Source organism: Corapipo altera, unplaced genomic scaffold (genome assembly GCF_003945725.1).
Source record: "Corapipo altera isolate COAL_440 unplaced genomic scaffold, ASM394572v1 77b, whole genome shotgun sequence".
Lineage (NCBI taxonomy): Eukaryota > Metazoa > Chordata > Aves > Passeriformes > Pipridae > Corapipo > Corapipo altera.
Window position 1 is genome coordinate 2,615,344 of NW_020884933.1, and position 23,502 is coordinate 2,638,845.

At 52.8% G+C, this 23,502-nt stretch overlaps 1 protein-coding gene across 2 annotated transcripts; it reads right to left on the minus strand.

Moving 5' to 3' along the window:
• Window positions 1-216: 216 nt before the first annotated feature.
• Window positions 217-21,975, minus strand: MFSD4A (major facilitator superfamily domain containing 4A). Of its 2 annotated transcripts, XM_027659655.1 has the most exons (11): window positions 21,724-21,975; window positions 21,447-21,584; window positions 14,402-14,600; window positions 14,034-14,273; window positions 7,614-7,782; window positions 5,955-6,070; window positions 4,868-5,041; window positions 3,457-3,604; window positions 2,762-2,832; window positions 2,469-2,589; window positions 217-1,340 (listed from the first exon to the last, which is right to left on the minus strand). In XM_027659655.1, the coding sequence occupies exons 2-11, from the start codon at window positions 21,497-21,499 to the stop codon at window positions 1,276-1,278; spliced, it is 1,356 nt and encodes a 451-aa protein (XP_027515456.1). In that variant the 5' UTR covers window positions 21,500-21,584; window positions 21,724-21,975; the 3' UTR covers window positions 217-1,275. The 2 variants fall into 2 exon arrangements, with proteins under 2 accessions (XP_027515456.1, XP_027515455.1); XM_027659654.1 differs by lacking the exons at window positions 21,447-21,584; window positions 21,724-21,975 and adding an exon at window positions 20,434-20,725.
• Window positions 21,976-23,502: the final 1,527 nt, after the last annotated feature.

Below are 23,502 nucleotides of genomic sequence, written 5' to 3' on the forward strand. Positions count from 1 at the left end.
TTGGAGCAGCCTGGGCTAGTGGAAGGTGGAGGGTGAAACAAGAGGTTCTTTTAAGGTCCCTTCCAACCAGACCCATTCTGGGCTTCTAGAAATGCTAAAAAGAGTTTAAATTAAAACAGCTGGTAAATTCAGGCTGAGTTTAAAAACTGGTAAAGGGAGGAGCTGATGGTCTTGGCCAGAAAGAGCTGGAGGTACCCGAGTCCAGGCACGGGAGAATTTAGCAATCAATCACCTTTAATTAAACACTGCTTTATATACACACATACATATGTACATCCACATACAGCAGTTAAAGCAAGAAGAACATGTCCAATCACTCACTGAAGAAGGAGCTGTTTGGAGCTTTTACATTCCTCTAAAGCCAGTCCTTCCCCTGGAGCTGGAGCAGGCCATGCGTGGGCTATGAGAGTACCTTACACAAGGCACCTGGATGAGAATATTGCACAGGTAAAGCAGCTGGAGACTGGCTCCCAAACACCTCTGGTGAAAGCTTCAGTTGGAAGCTGGAAATAAAACCACCCTAAAGGACACTGCCACTGCAGCAGCTGAAGTGAGTGACTGACTTAAAGCAAAACAAAACCCATCACAACTCATTCTTTAAAAAAAAAAAACAAACAAACAAACCAAAAAAACAAAACCAAAAAAAAAAGAAAAGCAAATGATTGTAATAATCAAGAGGCCTGAGCATGCTGAGTAAGACACTGTCTTAGTGAAGGTGTTTGTAAGTGTGGAATATACAGGAATCAAGTGTGCAAATACAGACAGTGTGGAACTGTTCCCCTTTGGGAGGGCAAATGGAGGTGACATTGACTCGAGTCCATGTTGCACAAAAATGAATTAAAATCCAGTATTGTGCTGTAAATTCAAGGGGCTTCTGTACATTACAGGCCAGAAAAATAATCTGTTTGATTCAATAACCAAGCCAGGAGACATTCAGTCACAGGTGGAGCAGAGAGAACCTCTTCCTTCCCACCCTCCATCCTGAACAGGTAAGGAAGTTCATTTACAGGAGGAACTGCTGGGAAATCCTCTCTGCTCACACCTTTCAGGGTCAGGCTGGCACTTAAAGTCCTTTTGGTCCCAGTGCCTCTGGCAGCTCGTGCCACGGTGTTTTTGGGATGTTTCCTTGATTCTCACTTACCCAGTCGAATGTGCTTTTGATTGCAGAGAACTTGCATGATTCAGTCCTTTTTAAATGTTGAAATCATCCTCGAGAGTAATGCTTAATTGAGGGGGGGGGGTGGTTTATTGCTTGTCTAGAGCTTGGCCACTTCCTCAGCGCTGGTACTGCCCCGTGTCATCTGGCACTGCTGCTTTGTCAGGAGAGGCATCGTCCAGCTCTGCAGGAGGGACATTAAATACCTGAATGTACAGTTCTACTGAGCTTAAAGGGGGTGGGCATGAGCTCTCCCAAACAGGAATGGTGCTTTTCCATCACCCACCACAGGAGCTTAGGTCACTGGTCATGGAAGAAAGGCACTGAGGTTGGAAAAATCCCTCCAAGATCGAGTCCAACCTGTGCCCCATCCCCACCTTGTCCCCCAGCCCAGAGCACTGAGAGCCATGTCCCATCCTTCCTTGGACACCTCCAGGGGTGGGGACTCCAAACTTCCCTGGGCAGCCCTTCCAAAGCTCCCTGAACATCCTTTCCATGACAAAATTCCTGGTGTCCAACCTGACCCTCCCCTGGCACAGCCTGAGGCCGTTCCCTCTCCTCCTGTCCCTTGTTCCCTGGGAGCAGAGCCCGACCCCCCTGGCCCCCCCTCCTGTCAGGGGGTTGCAGAGCCAGAAGGTCCCCCCTGAGCCTCCTTTTCTCCAGGCTGAGCCCCCCCAGCTCCCTCACTTCTCCTGCTGCTCCAGCCCCTTCCCAGCTCCGTCCCCTTCCCTGGACATGCTCCAGCCCCTCAGTGTCCTTCTTGTCTTGAGGGGCCCAAAACTGGGCACAGCTCTCCAGGTGTGACCCCACACAGCCCCAGTCACCCCTTTCCTGCACCCTGGACATGTTTTTCCCTGTCCCACTCTGCTCCTTTTGCAGGAGGTGCTTATAAAAACAAACAACCTCTGCAGACTGAGGTGATAAGCAAGAAACCCTTTATCAGTGAGGCTTTTTTCAAGAGCCTGACAGCTGCCCTTGGATAGCAGACCCACTTGTTCCCTGGATTTCAGCCAGGGAACAGCACAGGGAAGCTGGTTCAGTCTCTCTCTCTCTCTCTCTCTCTCTCTCTCTGAGATCCACAGCCCATTCCTACTTTTCCCCTCACTTCTCCAACAGAAAAGAAAGCAAACCCCGGGTTGTAGCTGCCAAGGCTTTGAGGGCAAGTCAAAGCAGGAAAAGGGGAGAGGAAGCAGCAGAAAAATAAACATTTCCTTGCATTTTGCTGGAGTGCTGGGCCCTGGTTCTGTGGTGCTGCAGGTGCTGCTCTTCCTTTCATTCCAAAAGCAGGGCTGAGGGGCTGCTGCTTTCTTACCTGGAGAGGGCTTGGGGTACATCCTGTGGAAAAACACCAGGAAGGCGTAGAAGGTGAAGGCCAAGCATCCAAAGATCATCCCACAGACCAGGAAACTGTAGCTGCCCCGATCGTGGATAATCTGCAATGGGAAGGGAAATGGGAAAGGGAGCAGACATCACCAGAGCACTCAGATACCTCAGGCAGGGGGGATAACTCGAGGGTCAGGCAGTGCTTCTTCCCCAAAACCAGGACTAAAGTTTTGACTTTAAAATTCCAGTCAGGTTTTTTTTTGCCCTTTCTTGCCTACTCACCGAGCCCACCAGCAGCTGTAGGACCATCTCCCCAATCCCAGCTCCAGTCACCAACACGGTCGTGGCACAACCTGCAAGGAAAACAGTGCAGGAAGAGGTGGGACAACCAGCAGGATCAGCTTTAAACTGCTCTTCCAGGGATCTCCCCACACAAGAGTTACAAATCCTCAACGCACGTCCCCACTTAACGTTGAAAATGCCTCTGCTCACCTGCAGCTGTGCAGAAAGGGAAAAGTTTAAACTAAAAAAAAAAAACCAAACAAATCTCCCTATCCCTCGTCTCTGTTGGCAGAGGTGATGTTGCTGGAAAGATTCTCATTTTTCTGCCTCACTGCCCCTGAGACAGAGGTTGGCAGAGCCCTCCTGGGCCAGCTGGCCAGGCTCCGGGGTTTGCAGTTCACTGATAATCTGATGATGTTTTCAAAACTTATCTCCCTGTAAAACCCCTAAAGCAGCACTTGTGTGAGCCTGAGAGCCCTAAAGCTGCAGGAAAGCAGGAACCAGGCTGGATCCCTGCCTGGGGAAGTTATTAGCCAGCCAAGCAGGGGTTGTTACAGTCTGGGTTTGTGACTCCAAGCTTGAACAAACAATTCCAAAGCAGCTCTTGCTTCCAGGCCTCCTCCTGGGCACCCCCTGGGGAGGGAAGGAGCTGATGGTATCTGAACAGCCAGGGGTGTTCCCAAATCCCTGCTCACCTTGGTACTGCAGGATGTCCTCAGTGTAGGCCAACATGCTGGGGAAGGTGCTGCTCAGGAACAGCCCCAGGGATGCTGTGCCCACGAACAGGAAGACGACGCTGGAGGAGAAAATCAGCAGCAGGAGGAAGGTTATGAGGACTCCAACCTGCAAACAACACACGTGGAGTGAGAGAAATGCTGAGCTGCAGCAGGCTCTGGGGTTTATTTCTGATAGGAAAATAGCCTGGAAAAGAAAATACGCTGAGAAAAGACCAGAGGTCACTGCACAAATAAAATCCGTCTGGCTTTAAAGAATTTGGTAATTTTTTTATAGCAGGAATTTAAAATATAACTCGGTTTTATGTCTCAACTTCGTTACGTAGAAACTTAAGATTGTACCTGAAAAAATGCTTATTGATATTTAATATTTTAAATAATTGCTGTAATAATAATAATTACTCGTGGCTAAGCTTCGTGAATGAAGATTTGGGAAATAATAATTAATAATAAAAGGTGTGTAAATATTGATACATAACGTTGAATAAAATAATAATTAATACAGTAGTACTGCTTCTCCCATGATATTTACCTATTTCAATGGCTAATAATTCTTTAACCTGAGTAAGATTTAACTGCTGAATGAGACTTAACTCAGTCTCAAAGAATTAACTCTCAGGGCAGAGTCAGCAGAGGGAGCTCTGAGATTCCAGCTGGTACTGAATTAATTGTCTCAGCTCTGATTGGGGCTCATTTGCATGAGCTCAAGGGAGATTTGGGCTTGGTGTGACCCTGCAGTGACAGCTCCCAGTGCTGCACAGGGGGCAGTGCCAGCCAAGGGAATTTTTACTCAAAATATCCCAAAATGTCTCTTCTCACCATCCCGTGCTCGGCCTCACAGTATTAGCTGGGAAACTCACCACCAAAACGACTTCTGGGTTAAATAAATTGTAAATTAAATGCCTTTTCACTCCTTTCTTCTTCTTCCTAAGAAGTGGGAATGGGATCATCTCCCTCCCTGTTGTCCTTACACATCCTGAAGGGATTCCTTCCCCTTTCTCCAAGTGTTTCACTAATTTAAGCCACCTCACACCAAGCTGGTTTCTCTGACAACTGCTGCAGTCTAAGCAGAGAATTTATGGAATGACCTGCCTTCCCCTTCCCATGGAATTAACCTCCCTGTGTGCAAAGTAAACGAGGCTGGCAGACACTTTCCTGGGCGCTTTCCCGACTCTAACACCGGATTAACCGGGGAGTTTGGGCTCTGCAAAGTTCCCCAGTCAAGTTTTAAGCCTGGAGGGCCCCTTGTCCAGCCCTGCCTGGTGCAAACCTGCCCCGGAGAGGAGCTGGAGCTCCTCATGTCCCAACCAAACCGAGACAAAAACCTAGTGGGGGTTAAACCAGGACTAAAGCAGCCTAACCCCAGCCTTACCACGTTGATGAAGACCATGGTTGCCGGCTTCATGCGGTAGGACACGGGGATGGAGATGAGCCTGCCCAGGGTGATGAAGCCCCAGAAGAGGCTGGGCAGGTACCCGGCGACCTTGTGCACCACAGACAGGGGCTCCTCCACCGCGTAGCTGTACACGAAGCCTGAGTACTCCCCCTGCAGGGAAATAAAACGTCCTGTCACGGCCAGGGCGGGGATTTAACCTGTCCCTCGCTTGTTCGTGGGTGGAGAGCCACGAAGGAACCTGTTCCCAGGGCTTGGCAGCTTCCACCAGAAGCAGAACACAGGACTCAACCTCAGTCCAGACTCAACAGCAACAGCAGAAATGCACACTGAGCTCTATCTGCAGAGATTCTCTCTCCCCCAGGGGCTTCCCTTGTCCTTTTGGAATTCCATACTCTCCAAACATTACATTTAGAACCAGGAGCTGGTCATCCCTGAAGATGATCATTCCCATCCCTGTCAGCTGCTGTGTAACCCCACTCACCTCAGCACCCTAATTAACACCCTGCTAAGACCCAGCAGTGTTTTACCATGAGACAAAGAAAAAAGAACAGCATCTTGCCAGCCAAGGGAGAGCCTTCCCTGCCTGGACAGACATGCCACACACAGCAAAGCCCAGCCAGGGCCAGGCTGCCAGGCCTCTGCAGGGCTACACCAGCCCCATGTGTTCTCAGCGTGGATTTTGGGGGCTCGGGAGGCCCCTCAAAGAGCCACCATTTCTTCTGAATTAAAATGAAGCTGTTCTTGCCTCTTGGCTGAAGTGAGAAGAGACCTCTGCTGAGTAGAAAACACAGCTCCAGCTCTAACCCAGCTGTGGTCAGTGGTTTTAGCAATCCAGCTGCAACACCACAGAGCCCAGGAGGAGCCAAAAAAGCCTCCCCAGAAGCAGGACACACATCAGCCTGGCTGGGATCAGCTTGGAATGATCCTGAGCCCCAGACCACTGCCTGGCAGACCCTCGTGTCCAGCCCACTGCACATGCTGGGGTTGGGCTGTTCCAAGAGGTTTGGGAGGAAGAAACCACAGAGCTTTGCTCAGACAAGACCCCTCTGTCAGCTGAACTCACCACAATCCCATCAGTCATGAAGAGAACGAGAGCCCCGGTGATGTGGACTGCAAAGTAGGTGTAGGAAGCCCCTCTGAAGTTCCTGCTTTGGCAGCAGCTGAATAAGTCGTCGTGACCTGGTGGAAAACAATGCAAAGCAAACTCAGCTGGGGGGTCTGGGTGGCTGCCAGCCCTCAGTGGGGATTTGTTTTGTGCCCAGATTCACTGTGGATGTGGGGCACTGCTGACCTCAGCTGGCACCACCTCGCCTTTACCCACCTCTAAGCTTTCAGCAGGCAGAGGGATGTGGTTTTGGGCTGCTCTTCACAGATTGGGATCCCAGCTCTCCAGGGAACCTGCCACCCCTCTTACTGTAGCTGCTTGTGCTCCTCTTCCCATTTAGGGCCCCCACATTGCTGGCCCTGCTCTGACAGGCAATAAACCCAAGCCCACCCAACCACAGCATTCAGAGCCCCTCACCCCTGGAACCCCCACCCAGGAGGGTCCTGCCCAGGAGAGCTCGAATTCCTGGGATAAATTATATTTAACCAAACAGGCCAACTTTGGGAAAGAGAGGATTAAACACCCACAGCTCACTGTCACCCCAGCTGAAGAGACCCCCGAGAGCCTGGCAAAGCTGGAGGTGAGGACCCCAGGAATTCCCAGCCTTCCCATCCTTGTACTTGTAGCACAACTCCTCTGGGATGGGCAAGGGGCTGGCATTGAGGTGGCAGCACGTGGAGTCCTGTGCAGGTGAGATTTGCTCCTGAATGGCAAGGATGGAACTGTCTCTCCTGTGGGGCAGGAGGGAGTTCACCAGCACAGACGTGTCTGTCCCAGATCCCAGCAGTGAATTTACAGCCTTCCCCCTTCCCTAAGGGTTAATCCCAGCTGCATTTAAGAGGATGAAGGGGATCTGAAGAACATGAAGCTCCAGTGGGTTGTGGAACACTCCAGGGAATCCACTCCATCAGGGACACCCCCAACCCTTCCCTGCAGCGCATCTCCACTGCCCCCACCTTCAAGCATTCCCTAAAATTCCCTTTTACTGCTCAGGTAAAGCCATCTCTCCAGAAATAACACTGAACACTCCCCTGACAGCCCTAAGCCATGTTTACCTCAGAGATTCACTCATTAACCAAAGAATTTACTTTGATATGTTTCTCCTGGGTAGCGAAGAACAATGTCACTATTGTCCCCAAAACAGGGTGTAGTCACAAGCTCAAGAGCAAACTATTGCTGGATTTAACTTTCCCCCCCTCAAACAAGGGCACTGGCCTTATTCCTTTCCCATAAAAATCAATGCCTGCAGCACAATGGCCATTTTTAAACTGAGAAACCTGACCCCAAACCAGAGGGAACCAAGGGGCACAACTTTCAGGTGTGTTTAAAGGCAGCCCAGCGTCAGTTTTAGGAGAAATACAGGCTGGAGTCCTAATTAAGGATTAGGATTCTAATCTCTGTTCAGGGCTTCCACCTAATTTGAGGGTAATTGGGCACCAAATGGGTTGTTTGGATTGTCTGAGTGCTCCTGGATTGGATTCATGTGTACACTTGGGAAAGTTTCCTTCCTCAGACAATAGCGCTGGATCTCACTTGTTAAACCCGGACACACTCAAACGTGGGGGGTTTTTTTTCTCCCCCCAAAATCTGCGTGTGGGAGAAGTGGCTCCGGCTCACCTGCAGCCGCCTGGGGTCTCTGCACGGGGGTGGCGAGCTCGTCCTTGTCCACGGGCCGGGTCTCCATGGCCAGTTCATCGGCCGACAGCAGGGGGTGGCTGCTGCCGTTGAAACACGGCACCATCCTCTCCTTGTAGAGCAGGAAGAACACGGCGATGGGCACGGGCAGCTGCGGGGGCACAGAGGGGCGGGTGAGCACGGCAAGCCTGGCACAAACACCGCCCAGGGCCCCGGCCCCAGAGCTACAAAGGAGGTGCCCCCCAAGAGCAAAAGAAAAGGCTGACAAATGACTTTAAAAATCCTTGAATGCTTTTTACTTTATCCACGCCATTTTATTTTATTTATATTTTATAAGTATATTTATATTTATAAATATATTTATTATATATTATATATATAGAAAATAATACATTATATATAATTATATATTATATTATACACAATATATTATATATTATAAATATATAACGAATATATTTATAATAGATAATAAATATATTTATAATAATACTTTATAAATATATAAATACATAAAAATACAGATAAATATATTAAAAATATATTATAAATATATTTTATTTTTATTTATTTATTTTTAATATATTCATAAATATATTTATAAATATATTTTATATTTATTTTATTTTTATTTATTTTCAATATATTTATAAATATATTTCATATTTATTTTATTTTTATTTATTTATTTTCAATATATTTATAAATATATTTCATATTTATTTATTTACTTTAATATATTCATAAATATATTTTATATCTATTTTATTTTTTATTTATTTTAATATATTAATAAATATATTCATAAATATATTTATAAATATATTTTATATTTATTTTAATATATTCATAAATATATTTATAAATATATTTTATATTTATTTTAATATATTTATAAATATATTTATACGTATATTTTATATTTTTATTTTTATTTTAATATATTTATAGATATATAATATATGACATATTAAAATATATAATAAATATATTTATAATATGTAATGAAAATATTTATAATAGTACATTATAAATATATATAGATAAAATATATAAATAGATAAATATATTATAAATACATTTATAAATATATTTTATATTTATTTTATTTATCCACACACATTTATATTTCGTTGAGAAGTCTGAAGTGAGCCTGAAACAAATGTCACCCGGCATAAAACACTTTTGGTTATTTATTCTGTGCTATGATGTAATAGCAGATAATTTCTGTGCAGGATTTTGTGACTTGGACTGGTGACCCAGCTGGTGACAGGAATGGGAGGTGAGGGTAAGGGGCCACTGTGGGAGGGATGGAGCTTGTTGGGAGACAGTAGACAGGGGGTAAAAAAATAAAGCAAGTTGAGAGAAAAGTCTCCTGATCTGCTGGGGCATCTCCAGCCCGTCCCTGTGGGATGGGAACCACTCACCTGGGATTGGGAACAGGGACAGTGGAACAGAAGGCACCGAAATACAAACCTCATGAGGCACCAAAACATTCCAGGGTCCAACATTTGGCCACTTCTGCCCAAAGAATAAAACAATAGAGCAGCTTCTCCCCGGGGGAAGTTTTAACGGGAGACCTTTTGCGGCTGGAATTGTCTGCGAGGGAAGAGCAAACTGCTCCAAGACACATCCCCAGCCATTAGCAGAGGTTGCTCAGCATCTCCTAAGAGAGGAGCTCGTGGTTCCCAGGCCAACAGCGACAGCTCAGCTCCAGCTGAGTGACTCCAAACAGCCCCTCTGGCCCAGGAGGGACCTGGCAATGAGGACAGGGGAGCCCCCAGCACTGCTGGGGCTGCCTGAGAGCCCCCTGTTCATCCAGGGATGCTCCCAGCACAGGACAGACCCGTTCCCTGCAGTCCCACCCCACCGTTCCCCTCCTGCCCGGTGCCAACAACACACCCGGGGACCGTGGGCTTGTCCCTGCCCTCTGCATCCAGCAGGCAGCAGCCACAGCCCCGGATTCCCTGGCACTGGTGCTCCCGGGGGATGAGCCCTCTCCCTGCACACTCCCACGACTCGCTGGTGCCTCCGAGCCCAGAGGGAATTGCTCTTTTTTTTTTTCTTTGGTGAGAAAGCAGAGGGGAGCCAAGGGAGCTGTCCTGCCCCTCGTCACAACCCGGCGGTGTTTACTCTGCCACGGGCCGGGATGGGGGGGGAAAAAAAGCCAGGAAATCCTAAGTGACAGCTCATTCCCTTGTTTTCTACATGTCTGCGAGCAAGTGTGAGCTCCAGCTCCAAATTTCCTGCCTTTTGTTGGCTCGTGGCACGATTTAAATGTATGGAGAATTCCCCACACACACACCCCACCCCGCCTCTCTCGCCCTCAATTCATTTACGAGTCTTCATTGTTCTGGGAACAATGGGAATAGGAACAGTTAGTTCGGTCCCATGGAAGAAAAACGCATTTGCTTGATAGTTCTGATCCTTCCGGAGGTCAGGACCAGATTTTTATTCTTCTAAATTGCAGATTTTGCAAAAAAAAAAAAAAATCTACCCACGCAGAGGGACTGGCCATACAGATAACAGCCCTGGGCACTTCCAGACTTGAGGAGCACTTGGTGTCTCCACAGAAAAGGGCTCTGTTTTGGGAATCCTCAATTCCCAAAGTGGAGGCGTATCCCTGCTCTCCACACCCTCATCTCTAGGGCAAGCAGGTCCCTTTTGCTTTAGAGCTTTAGGTGCCTTTTCTGTTCCATTTCTGGCACTTCACCTGTGGCCACCTGGCCCACAGGAGGGTCCAGCCCTCGATCTGGGGTGGGCACAGGGGAGGGAGCAGCACGAACACAGTTCTCACACGGGCAGCTGGAGAGCAGCAAACACAGGTCTCACCAAGCAAAGTGATAAATCCATCCTGGAGGAGCAGCCTGCCCTGGCTGCAGGACAAGGACAGCTCAGGGACTGTCCCTTCCACTGCCACGAGCTGGTGCTGAGCCCTCTCCCCATCCCCAGTTCCCACATGCCCAGCTGGGGAGGTTGGGTGGTGAGGATGAGCCCCACTGGCCCCTGGAGTCAGGACACAAGCAGGGCCACTGTGTTTATCCTGTTTATCCAGGCAGGATGCTGTTACTCAGCTCCCAAAGCAGCTTTGGTTCTCTTGGGGCTGAGCCTTGGCTGTGTCTGGGCTGTTTGGCACGAGGCAAAGAGCTCCCAAAACCCCCAAACCCTGCAGGGAGCCCAAACAGCGAGAAAAAGCAGATGAGCCACAGCACAAACCCCAAAATAAGGACATAGGTCTCCAAAGCACCACCCTGCAGAACCCACAGCGTCCCACACCATCCCCAACCCCACCAAGCTGCACCCCCCAGTCCCATCTCCCACCAGCCCCCCCTCCTGAGCAGGGATTTGCTCCCAGACTCTCTGTCCAGGCTCATTTTGCTGCTTTCCTGCCTTTTTCAGCAGAAGGTTTTTGTTTTTTTTTCCAAGGGGGGAGAGGGGCACCTGAGCATCCCACCAGAAACCTGAGGGAGCCAGAGGACCAACCAGGCAGCAGGACCCAACACTCCAGCCTCCACTTGCCAAATTCCCAAGGTTTTTCCTTCCCCTGGCAGCTTTTAAGCACCGTTATGAGCTCAACAAGTTGCTGCATCCCACAGACAATGTGGGGATAATCCAGCTCCTTCCCTCCAGCTGCTATTTTGGTCTCTCCCCCCCAGGAACACGGGATCATTCCCTCCTATTGTATCCAGGCTACTTTGGAGCAACCTAAGCACAATGGAGTGTCCCACACTTCCCCTGGGAAACCACCTTCCGGACAAACACATCCCTCTCAGAGGAACATTTTTCCTGATTTCCAGCCCCTTGGAACGGGCTGGATGATGAAATTTCCGTTCTGTGGGAAAACTGAATTTTAAAATATTGTTTTTCGTTCCAAATCTGGACGAAAAGGCGAAATTTTTTTCTCTCGGAACGAAAGATTTTGGCTGGGGAGTCATCCAAGCTCTTTGTTTTGATTATGTTGAGCTGCTGAATTTTTGCTAAAGCAAAGCCATTTTGCTTCAATGACATCAACAAGCTTTACACACCACACTTGTGCCAGAGTCAAATTGAGACACTTCCACTTAAAGCAAGAACTCAAAATGAATCATTTCAGCCTGTGTCTTGTCAGAATACACACAGCCCTGCGAAAACTGGGGTGGAAATGTGGGGTTTGAGCGTTTTAAAACAGAGTTGCTGCTCCAGGTTTCCATTTCTATGGAACCCTGGGGGTTTAAATACCCGTCACCATCATCTCCCCCCCTGATAGTTACACCTTAAAGAAGGGTCAGCAGGTTTGGAGCTCAGCATCTCCAGCAGGGCTGGGTTAGTTTAAACAAGGAATAAAGTCAGTTCCCTCAGTGAGGATTTGGGAAAGGCAATAACAGCTTTGGCACAGGGACACGCTCCAGAGCTGTGCACATCCAGCTCCCCCACTCTATTTATGTTTGCCTTAACCCTCATCCTGAAATCTGGTCTCCAGCACCCCAGACTCCCTGCTGTATTCCTGGTATTCCTGCAGTGTGTGGGAATTCTGCATTCAGTGTGGGCACAACACACTCAAACCACCCACACGAGCAAATGGCACTGGAGCACGTCGTGATGCACGAGCCCAGCTCCCAACCTGCTGGGCACAGCCTGTGGTCCCATCCTGCCCCAAAAATGCCCCCAGGACACTGCTGGGAACAGAGGGGGCTCTGGCAGCCACCATCAGTGCTCCCGATCTCAGCCCCACTGTGGGGTTCAAAGCAGGCATTAAACTGCTGCTTCAGAACTAAATTAGTCTGCCCAGAACTGACTGGCAAAGGAGATAAGGCTCCGGTGTAATTAAAAGCACATTTCCCATGGCACAGGCAGAGCTGGAGGTAATTAAAGCTGCCTCTCCTCCCAGGCAGAGCATTCTTTTGCTACTTCTGCACAGAAGCTCATTACAGCCCCTGCCCAGCTCCTTCACCTGCCTGTTCTCCTCCCCTCAGGGAGCTGTGAAAGCCCCTGCATGAGGTGCACTGGGGTAAGTTTTAGTTATAACTCTCAGAAAATGGGAGGAACACGAGGAAACCTGTTCCCTTTGCCCGGTGCAGAGTGGTGAAAGATGCAGGGACAGGGAGAAGGAGCATCCACACATCCTCATGCCTTGGCAGCAGGGCAAGGGCTGAGCTTCAGAGGGGAGGGGAAGGAGGCTCTGGGGCTGCAGGGCAGACAGGAACCAGGAGGTCCTGCTCTCAGGATCCCCCTTCACTTCTCCTGCAGGAGCTCCCCGGGTGAGCACAAGGGGCACCAGCTCAGCTGTCCCTGCCCTGGCAGATCTTTATAAGCAGAGAACAGAGCACTTTATGGCCAGGGCTCCAGGGGCTGGGCTCTGCTCTGCCCTCGGGGCACCCCGGGACCCCCACCCTCAGGGGTTCCCATCCAGGAACCATAACCAGGCTTGGCATCAGCCCTGGCACGAATAGCACCACTTGGCAGGGCTGATGTTCCCCGCACCAACACGCTGTGCTCTTATCATCCCACATCTCCATGGGCCATTAGGCACAGGCTGGGAGGGCTCCTGCTGCCAGGGCAGGGACAGCAGCAGCTCTGCTGCACAGGGACTGGAGATGGGCACGACACAGGCACAGCCCTGCCAGCCTGTGCAAGGGACCAGCTGGATTCCACCCTGCTGGGGTTTGGTATTAACCAGAGGCAGGGAACAAAGGCCAGGTTGGATGGGGCCCTGGGCACACCTGGGGTGGTGATGGCACCCCTGCCCACAGCAGGGAGTGGAATGAGGTGATCTTTAGGCCCTTCCAACCCAAATTATTCTGTGATTCTATTCTAGGGTTCTAAAAGAGAGCCCAGGGGCTGCAGGAAGGAGCAGCTCGCTGGGGATCCCCTCTGGGACTCAGCAGGGCAGGGGAAGAGGAAGGGCACTGAACTCCAAAGGAAGGACCACGGGGCCTCTACATCTGCTGTGATACACCAGGAAACACAATAAACAGGCAGAGACACCCTGGCCAAGCTTTCAGTTCACTGATGGGCACTTTGCTGTGAATATCTTGGACAATCCTCTCCTGACACACCGTCCCCACAGCACTGAGCTCCTCCCCAGCTGACTAGGGAGGAGGACCCTGGGGGTCTGAGTGCAGTTTGCTGGTCCAACTCCTGCTCAGGGGATGCTGGAGGTACAAACTGTTCCCAGAGGGCTCAGACAAATCCTTGCAGGATGGTCCCTCCACCCCACCCCATCTGACCACTGCAGAGTCCTGCCCTGATGGAACCCGGGCACTTGGCAAAAAATGAACCTTTTCTGTGGACCAGCACAACCATCCTCGTGCCTCTCCCCATCACCAGGAGCACCCAACAGGCACCAGCATCCCCCCCAAACCCTACAGCCTCCCACAAACCCGAGGAGAAGGGATATTCCCAACCAAGATCCCATCCACTTACATTGATGAGGGCCATGATCCAGAAGGCGTAGGAGACACGGGTCACCACCATGCCCTTCATGGGCAGGTCGTAGTGGGACAGGTTGCCCGGGTGGTGTGGCACCAGGGATTTTCGGATGTGAGGGAGGTTGCTGGAGGCGTTGGCTGTGGAGTTGGACAGGATGCAGTTGGTGTCTGACAGGAAGGGGTCGGCTATGAGGGGGCTCAGCAGGGCCCCAAAGCCCACGAAGAAGTGAAGGGCCTGCAAGAGAGGAGACCCACGAGTGGAACAGCGGGGTCACTGCTCTGCAGGGGGGTGGCAGAGCCTCTCCCTCCTCTCCCTCCGAGGAGGAAGCACAGCCCCAGGGCAGGCACAGACCCCACACCCACCTGCAGGAAGATGGCAGAGTCCTTCTGGTAGATCTTCACCAGCTGCATGTTGGAGATGGTGTCGATGCAGCCCATGGCCAGCCCTGCCACAGCCATGACCACAGCCAGCACCACCACATTGTGGCACAGGGGGATGATGGCAAAGACCAGGGAGATGGCCAGGGAGGAGGCAAAGAGTGCAAACAAGGACTGAGCCAACCTGAGAGGGGGGAAGAGGAAAGACAGGACAGGATTAGTACCACCAGAGCAGCACCCACACCACACCCGCCCCCTGCCCCCAGCTCCAGGGCAGGAATTAGCAGGAGAAGCACCCACAGGCTGCAGCTCCAACTCAGTGCAGCTCCAGCATGTGACCTTCTGACAAGAGAAGGGAAAGACCACCCACCTTTCACCCCAGTGCCCCCACATCACCCCCACAGCCAGCCCTGGGCATGCCACCTCCTGCAGGGAGGGTGATGCCCCAAGGAGGCAGATCTTCCACCCAGCTTTTTGAGTAACCATCCCTCCAAAATCCACGTGCTGTGTGTGTTTCCAGGCAAAACAATCCCCTCTTCTCTCTAACTGGGCAGATCTAGGGGTGCAAAGGGATGTGGGCACGGGCAGGTGGGGCCACACTGTGACTTTTGAGCAGCTCTGGGTCATTTCTCTCTCATTTATCACACGAGAGCTGCTGGCACCCACAGCACTGTGTCATCCCAGACCTGCCTGAACGTGTGTCCTGCTCACAGGGCAGCCACTGCAGCTCCCTCTCCATGCCCTGTGCCATCTCTGAGTTCTGGCAGCATCACCTCTCCTCCCGGCACGACAAGGTGGGATTCAGCACTGCGGCCACTCCCCGACCCACACCGTCCGTCAGAGGAGCCCCGGGGCCGTGCGTGGCGGAGGCAAAGCCGGTGTGTCCCCTCCCGGGTCTGGCAGCAGCTCCCGGTGGGAGCCGGGGGAGCCAGAGAGCAGCGCCCGGGCTGGCACCGCCCGGCCCCGGAGCTGCCAAGTGGGAAGGCAGGAAGGAAGGAAGGAAACAGGGACCAGACAGCAAAGCGCTGGAACCAGCAGAGAGATGGGACCGTAAAGGCACAGCAGAGAGGGAACGGTACAAACCCTGGAGAAGCCGAGGGTGATGACCAGCAGCTGCTTAGTGAGCTGGTAATTAGCAATAATCGGGGTCTGATGGGGGGTGTGGGTCTGTCCACAGCAAAGGGCTCACAGGTACATCCCCAGCAAGGAGAACACCCACATCTCTGCTCCACACTCTGCCAGCCAGGCAGGGGAAGGTGACGAGGAGGGCAGAGGCTGGGAGCACAGCTGGGCACCTCAGTGCCACCCCTCCTGCCCTCCCTGCTCGTCCAGAATGGCCTGGCCTTGGGCATCTCACTGTGTTTCTGTGTGGTCCTCATCCATCTGCAGCCCCAGAGGGACTCAGCCCTGCACCCTCCCCATCCTGCTGACGCTGCACTTCCACAGCACAGCGGGGAAAACGGGCCAAGGGCACCTCTGCTGTGCTCTGCTGCCCGGTGGCACAAACCTGGCCTTGCTCAAGTGGCCCAGCCCAGCCTGGCTCACCCACCAGCCAGCCCGTGCTGCAGGAGACAGCATCTCAGCAGGCTGTGACTCCTGATGGCTCCCTGACAGCAAAGCGGGGAACCAGCGTGGGATTTCTGGGGGAGGGCGGGAGCCGGGCGAGATGTGAGATGTGCACAGTCACGGCAGGAAGAGCAGCTAACAAATGAGAGAGAGGCAGCCTCGGGCCTGGAGAGATGAGGCAGCTCTCTCCAGGGTACAGCAGAAGGGAGAGAGGCAGAGGCACCAGCAGCTGGTGGATCCAAGGCCGGGAGTGACGGGGAAAAGCACACGAGACATCCCAAAAACGCCTCTTCCCTCCCGCAGCCCCAGTGGAGCCACCACGGCACTGCCTGGGCTGGGCTGGGGAGCACCTTCCTTGCTGAAGAGAGGCATTAATTGTGGATGATGTTATGGCCTTAATAAGCACTAAAAATATCCCCTCAGTTTGCCCCAATGGGGAAAAATTCCTGCCTCCGGCCATAAGTTAAGAACATGGTTGTACCCCTCTGCAAACACCAGCAGCCTGGAGGGAAACACAGCCCTGCTGCCCCTTCCCTGGCTCTGGCATTAGGGGGGGAGCAAGAAATTGCTGCCAGATGCTGAAGATGCAGCTGCAGGACACAGCTCAGCACCAAGGGAGGCACCGAACAACCCTCTGAGGGATTCCTTTAGACACAACCCCCTCTGAAAGCATCCTTAAACGAGGTACCCCCTGACTTCCAGAGTACCTCGTGTCTTGATGATGCAAAACCAATTCACCTCTCCCAAGGGCTTAAAAAGCAGCCCTGCTGTCATGCCACAGCCTGGTCTCTGACACCTCTGTGTCCCCATCACTGACCAGTCCCTGTGCCCAGCACAGCTCTGCACCAGCTGTGGCTGTGCCCAGGGCAGACTCCACTTCAGCAGAGTCTTGGAATGCCACAGACTGTTTCAGGACCACCCAGAGCACGCCCTGGCTCCATCACAGGGCCTGAGGGAAGGTTTAGGCTGATCTCCATAGGATTAGGATGGTCAATTCTACAGTCAATCCTGCAGCCACAGCCTTCCCTGGCTGTTCCCACTGCAGCAGGCTCCCTTCAGCTCCAAGCACATTTTCCCTGCCCCCAGGGAGCGTTTTCTAAGCCACTCACATCAAGAAGAAAAATGATAATCAGGCTAACTCAGACTTGCAAAAGTGATCATTAAAACCCCAAAGCCCTGAGGGGACAAGGTGAGGACATGGCAGGGATTATCTCACATCAGCCTTCAGGTCCCCTTGTCTCCAGAGGAAGCACAGCCTGGCTCAGGGAGCATTGCCTGACATGCACAAGTCACTGGGCTGCTCTCTCAGCAACAAAAGGTTTTCCTTTGCAGGGAGAAGTGTCCTGTGTGCAGCAGCCACATTCTGGAGCTGAAACCTGCAGAAGGTGGGAGCCTGAAGGGCAGGGAGAGAACAGGGGAAGCACTCTCAGCTGATGTGCTGTGGGGTGCCCCGAGGTAAAGATGAAAGGAGAGTAAAAGGGTCCCATCTCACCCACCCTCCAGGCCCTGGTGTGGGTCACTGTGAGTGGAGCCTCCTCAGGGCTCCAACACAGCACCAGACCCAGCATTCCCCTCCTCTTCTCTGCTGAACACCAGTGGGATTAGCTCAGGGCTGACCCAAACACTGGGAGCAAAAGCAAGTGTCCAGCAGGACACAAAAATGCAGATTCTGAATAAAAAACAACAATCTGGGGCTCAGGAGCTCAGTCACCCTGGTGCTTCTGCCATCAGTGTGTGGGGAGATTGTGATTTTAACTTCACCAAGCAGGCCTAAAATCCAACAACGTGGGAAAGGAGAGTGGGAAGCAAGAGGGAGAGGGGCAGGGGATGCAGGAGAACAGAGCTCCACCCTGGAGCTTGCAGTGCCGGGGAACTCAGGGCTGGATTACCCAAAAATCTCACCTCCCACTTGGGTTTCTGAGCCCAGGGAGGGCTTCAGGTCCCCCCAGCACTCCCACCCAACACAGCCTCACACCACATCAGGAGCTCCTGGGAACCCAGGGAATGCCAGGAAACAAGAGTGTTCAGGGTGCTTCCCACAGAGGAGCACAGGGTTCCTTGGAGGGGGCACCAGCCCCTGCCAGGGCTCTCTGTGCTCCTGGAGCCTCTAAAACCCCAGGGCAGCACCAGGGTTTGAGCCAGGGCTCTCACTCCACCTCAACCCCAACCCCACTCGTGCAAACACCTTGTGAAAATCCATATTTCCTGAAGCAGAGCTGGGTCACAACAGCCCAGGAAACCCCAAATAGGTGTTACCAGAGAGCAGCAGCCTCTGGTTGTGAACCTGAGGGTGAGCTTAAACAACACACCTTGAAGCTCCTGCTCCCCCCCCCAGCCCTGACTCTGCACCCCCCAACAAGGGACCAGCAGCAAACCCAGGACTCCAGCACAGGGCAAAACCATTATTTCTACATCCCTCAGGGAACCTCACAACGGCAAACTTTTTTTCTTCCCAAAAAATCTCACATGAGAGGGAATTCTGGAGCTGGTTCTGGCAGCCCAGGCTCTTATTGGAGGGATTCGTGCCATCATTATGCTCCAAATCCCCAGTGCCAGGAGCACAGCCCAGCACTCAGCACCTTCTCTGGTCAGAGGAATCAAACTTTATTGAGGTCCCACCACCCAGTTCTGCCACAGAATGCAGTGACAACACTGCTGTCCCTCACCAGTCCATCACTCAGGCCAATAGATATTTTAAGCAAAAACCAAAGCCTGTGTTCCTCAGGCATCAGGAATCACACACAGCTTGCAGCCAGACCTGGCTCACTGCTCACAGGCAGGCAATGCTTGGGATGCTCTAGAGCAGCTTTCCATGTGCTAACTGGAAAAGATGACCTGCCCAGTGCTCCTCCCTGCCTGGCACCAGGGCAGGCATAATGATTTATAAACCCATGGCAAGGCCCAGAAGCAGAAACCCTCAGCAGCAGGGACAGCTCAATCCATCCATCCCTGAGGAGGGGACAGTACTGGAGCTCCTGGAGCCTGAGCAGTTAATATTCCCATCCAAACCCACACGTTTGTACCCTGGCAGGCTGTGAGTAACCCTCCACAATGCTCACAAGCACGAGTATCTGAAATGCTCCCTCCTGCCTGGCAGGGCTGTCAGTCCTCTGCTGGGATTCACAGGCACTTCCCAAAACCTCTGTGCTCCAAAAGGCTGCAACCCCAGACACATCCCGGTTCTGCAGCAAACACACTCCTTCCCCCTCTGTCTCTGCAGAGATGAAAGTTTGGGAGTCTCCAAGCGCAAAACCCCAAATGGATCCGCGGACCCGCAGCTTTGGTAGGAGCTGACAGCAGGAAACAATTCTGCATTTTCCTTCCCTGCTCCTTCAAACATATGCAAGGCAGCCCCGGGGGCTGGCAAAGGCTCTGCCTGCTGACCCAGCACTCTCAGATCCGTGTCAGACCCAGAGCGAGGTTCCCACGTGCCCTTCCCATTCCTGGGCACCCCACCTGGCACAGCCCCACGGAGCAGCTCCTGCCTCTCCAGCCAGGACAGTTCAACGTGCCACGACGGCACATTACAGGTGCTCAAACACCTCCTCCTTCAACCGAGCGAAAACGCCAGAAACGTTTAACAAAGCGTTTCCCGACGAGCATTTTTAAAGGATTCGTGCAAAAAAAAATTCTCCCGGCTACGCCTCGCCCGTACACGCGGGGTGAGTATCAGACACACGCGGAGCCGACACGTTACATCACCACCCGGAGGATCGGTGGCAATGTAAATAATCAGCTGATTCTCACAACTGTCACCAAGCCTCAAATCAAACGCCTCCCCGGCGATCTTTCGGGCTGAGCCATGGCGGGTTATTTATTTTAAACACATCCTGGACGGAAGGCTCGGTGCGGATCCGTGGTTGGCCGTGCCCGAGTCTCTCCTCAGCCCCTCAAATTCCCTGCTCGCCCCCCACTCACGTCCCGCCACGTGTTTGCCCAAACTCCCGGGAAGCACGACAAACGCCTCGCTTTCTGCAGCCGATGTTATTAAAAACACGCTTCCAAAAATTTTTTTTTTTTTTTTTTTTTTTGCGGTAAACAATCGAGGTCGAGGAGAAGCAAACACCCTCCCGGGAAGTTTCTGGCTGTAACTTCACACTAAGGCTATCGCCGAGCTGAGCTCCAGGAACCGGCAGCTCCTCTCCCAGGGGATGGAACCACACAAGGAGGAGAGCGGCACCCTCGGGAGCGGCTCCTGCCGGGAATCCCCCTCCCTCCGAGCCCTCGGGCGAGGGGGGCTGCGGACCCTCCGCGACGCCCACGGTCGCTCCGCTCGGGAATGGTTTTCCCACGCAGCATCCCGGCAAAGCCGGCGGGAGGGAGGCGAATCCCGGGAAAGGAGGGGGGGGGGGAGCTGGAGCTGCCCGCCCCCGAGCCGGGGTAAGGGAGGGGGGTCTGTGCGGAGCCGGGTCCCCCCCGCGGGAGGTGCGCTGAGTTTGCCAGGCGCTTACGTCCTCTTGAAGACCCCTCCGAGGCAGCTGCCGAGCAGGAGGCAGAACTGCTGGGAGAAGAAGACCCAGGTGATCTGGGAGAGGGAGCTCTGGGTCTGGCAGCGCAGGTCCAGCAGCGTGGGCCCCAGGAAGGCGATGCAGAGGCCGAAGCTGAAGAAGACGCTCCAGTAGGTGAGGGTGGGCTGCAGGTTCCTCCGGAACCGCGCCGACACCCGCTCGTCCCACCACATGGTGGGCGGCGGCGCGGGGCGGCCGCGGTGATGGGCTCCGGCGCTGGGCTCCGGCCCCGCCGCCGCCCCGCTCCCGATCCCGGCCCCGCTCCTCCTTTGCGGGATGTGGCTCCCGATCCCGCCGCGCCGGGCGCTGGCTCCGCCTCCGGGGCCGGGCGGAGCGGGGCCCCTCTCCATCCCCCGCCGCCCCCGGAGCCGCCCCGGCGGACCCCGGAGCATCCCTCGGGGGCTGGAAGGATCCCGAGCATCGCGTGTCCCCCCCTCCTCCTCCTCCTCCTCTTCCGCCTCCTCCCTCTCCTCTCTCCCAGTCCCCGCATCATCTTTCCAAAAGTGGGGCGACCCCTCTGCGTGGTCCGCGCACCCCGCGGTATTAAACTACAGGAACAGAGCACAGCCAAGCAAGGAAATCCAGAAATCTCCCTTTTTTCCTTTTTTTTTTTTTTTCCCTCGTTTTTTTCCCCTGCTGCCAACCGTCCCTGCGGTCTCCCGCGCCCGTAAATAGGTGTCACCCTCCCAGAGAAACGCAATTAAAGTTGCCCCTTCCCTGAGATAAGAGGCACAGGATGGCTTGGGGCGGGGGGAGGGTGCGGGTTTTAAAGCCGGAGCAGTCGGTGCTTACGCAAAAGGTCTTCTCTAGAGGATGGGTTTATAAATATTTCACCTACTTTAGCTAGGAAAGACTGGCAATTTTTAGAACACTCTTTCCAGGCAAAAGCAGAATCGATGGAGCTCAGCCATGGTGGAGGGCTGGCTCCAGGTCCCTTCCTGGGCACAGGTACTCACCCATCCTGTGACCCGGCCCTCAGGAATGCTGCTCCGGGGCTGCAGGTGCTCATTTCCACCTGGCCAGAGCTTAATGTTTAGCTAATCCAAATTGCATCCAAGTCCTTGTTCTTCCGTGCCTCTGGCATCCACTGGAGTCTTCCCAAGAGTGAGGAGAACAAGGTCACATCCCCTTCCAGCACCAAAGTGAGCCAAGTGACCCCGGGGGGCAGTGGGGTCATTGCACCCCCCCCCTCCCAACTGCCCCAAACTCACAACTCCTGGGGCTGCTCAGCACCTGCACTTGAAGCCATTAAACAATCAAAGGAGCAGCTGAGCTGCCTGAAGGGCTGGAGCAATGTCCTTGTCCTGTTTGACTGATGGGAAAACCCAGGGCCAGGAAGGAATGAAGAGCTTTGCTCAGGGACAGGGAGTGAGTCAACAGCGAGGGCGGAAATTGGGTTTTATCATTACATGATAAACCACCTTCCTAAACAGCCTGGATGGCAGGGTGGAGGGGAGGGGGAGGCACAGCCTGGAAGCCACAGCCTCAGGCTCTCCCTGCCAGGCAAAAACTAGATTTGAGAGGCCACACTGCTGCAAAGTGTCTCAGCTCAATTCCCCATCCACAAGCAGAGGATGAGGGAGAAAGGATTGTGACAATAAAGGCCTTTCCATCAAAACGCTGCTGGGAAAGTCATCTCCTGACCCTCCTTGTCCATACATCTCCTTGTTCACAGAGCCAACTTAACCTGATGAAACAGCAGGTCCTTGTCTTCCCCACACCAGTGCTCTGCCCCAAAGAAAGGGCTGACCTGCTGTTCCCCTGGGCCACATTCTTCATCTCAGTCTTGATCTTGATCTTCAACCTTTGCTGGACAGGGAGTTGGGAGACCTGCACTCTGCTCCTGGCTTCCACTGCTGCATCCCCATCACTGCAGAGCATCAGCTCCCCGGGGCTTGAATTCCCAACTCTAAAATGGCTGAGCGAGGCTTTCCCCACCTTTGCAGGCTCCCTGCATCCCCCACTCCCAGATGAAAAGGCAGCATCCAGGCACCAGAGCCGACAAATATTGGCACAACCCCTTCCCCAGCTCCAACGACTGACCTGAATGCTGGAACAGTTGCTTCCAGGAATATCAGGCCCTTTTATCAGGGATAACACAAGCCATGCAAGATATGCTTGCAAATAAGAACCGAGGCGTAGGTGGGTTAGTCAGCACAGGAACACACAGATCCTTTCTGGTTCCACATACTGAAATCCAGATCCTGGGAGGCAGCTCATAAAAATTCAAGCCACAGGACCATGAGTATGTGCAACCCCCGAATTAGCTCCACGAGGAGGCACTTTCGGCTGTTTTCCAAACTGAGATCAATGTTGTACTTGCACTGAATTAAACACCCACAGTTTTGCACTTGCTGCAAACTGCAAAGTGAAACCATGAATGAAGGAAGAGCGGAGCAGCACGACTGCAGCCGGCAGCATCCCTCGGAGCGCGCCCCAAAACATCCAACAGGCGCTTGGGAAAAACCCTTCCTTTAGCTTCCCGTGCCCTCCAACATTCCTGGGACAGCAAGAGGCACAGCAGGCATTTTTCACTCTATACCAGTTAATTTTTTCAGCTCCTCTGTGGGGATCAGTCCTGCTTGCAGTGGCTGTAGAGCTTCAGCCCAGATTTGCTGTTGTGCTGTTGGTGTCACTTCTCTTCGCCCAGTCTCAACACAGTGGGAAATCCAACTCCAGTTATAGGTTTTCTAGGGGTTTCCTTGGGGTGGAACCAGCTGAGACCCCACAGCTGGGCTTGGGACAGCAGGTGCTTGGGGACAGGCTCCCCCAAGGCTTTTGCCAGTGTTGGCAGCTCGGCCAAGGGCCTGGGGCTGAGAGATTGCTCAAGTGTTTCCTGTCCTTCTTTTGCCAAAGGCCACAAAGGGCAAATCTGGGCTGACCCCCTCAGAAACCACAAGGGTCATCCCAGAGTGCCAGTGGGATGGGTCCAAGAGCCACGTGTACATTTGGAGATGGGAACTTTGATGCCTCCAAAAAAGCCAGCACCAAGCAAGCTTGAGCAGATAAGAA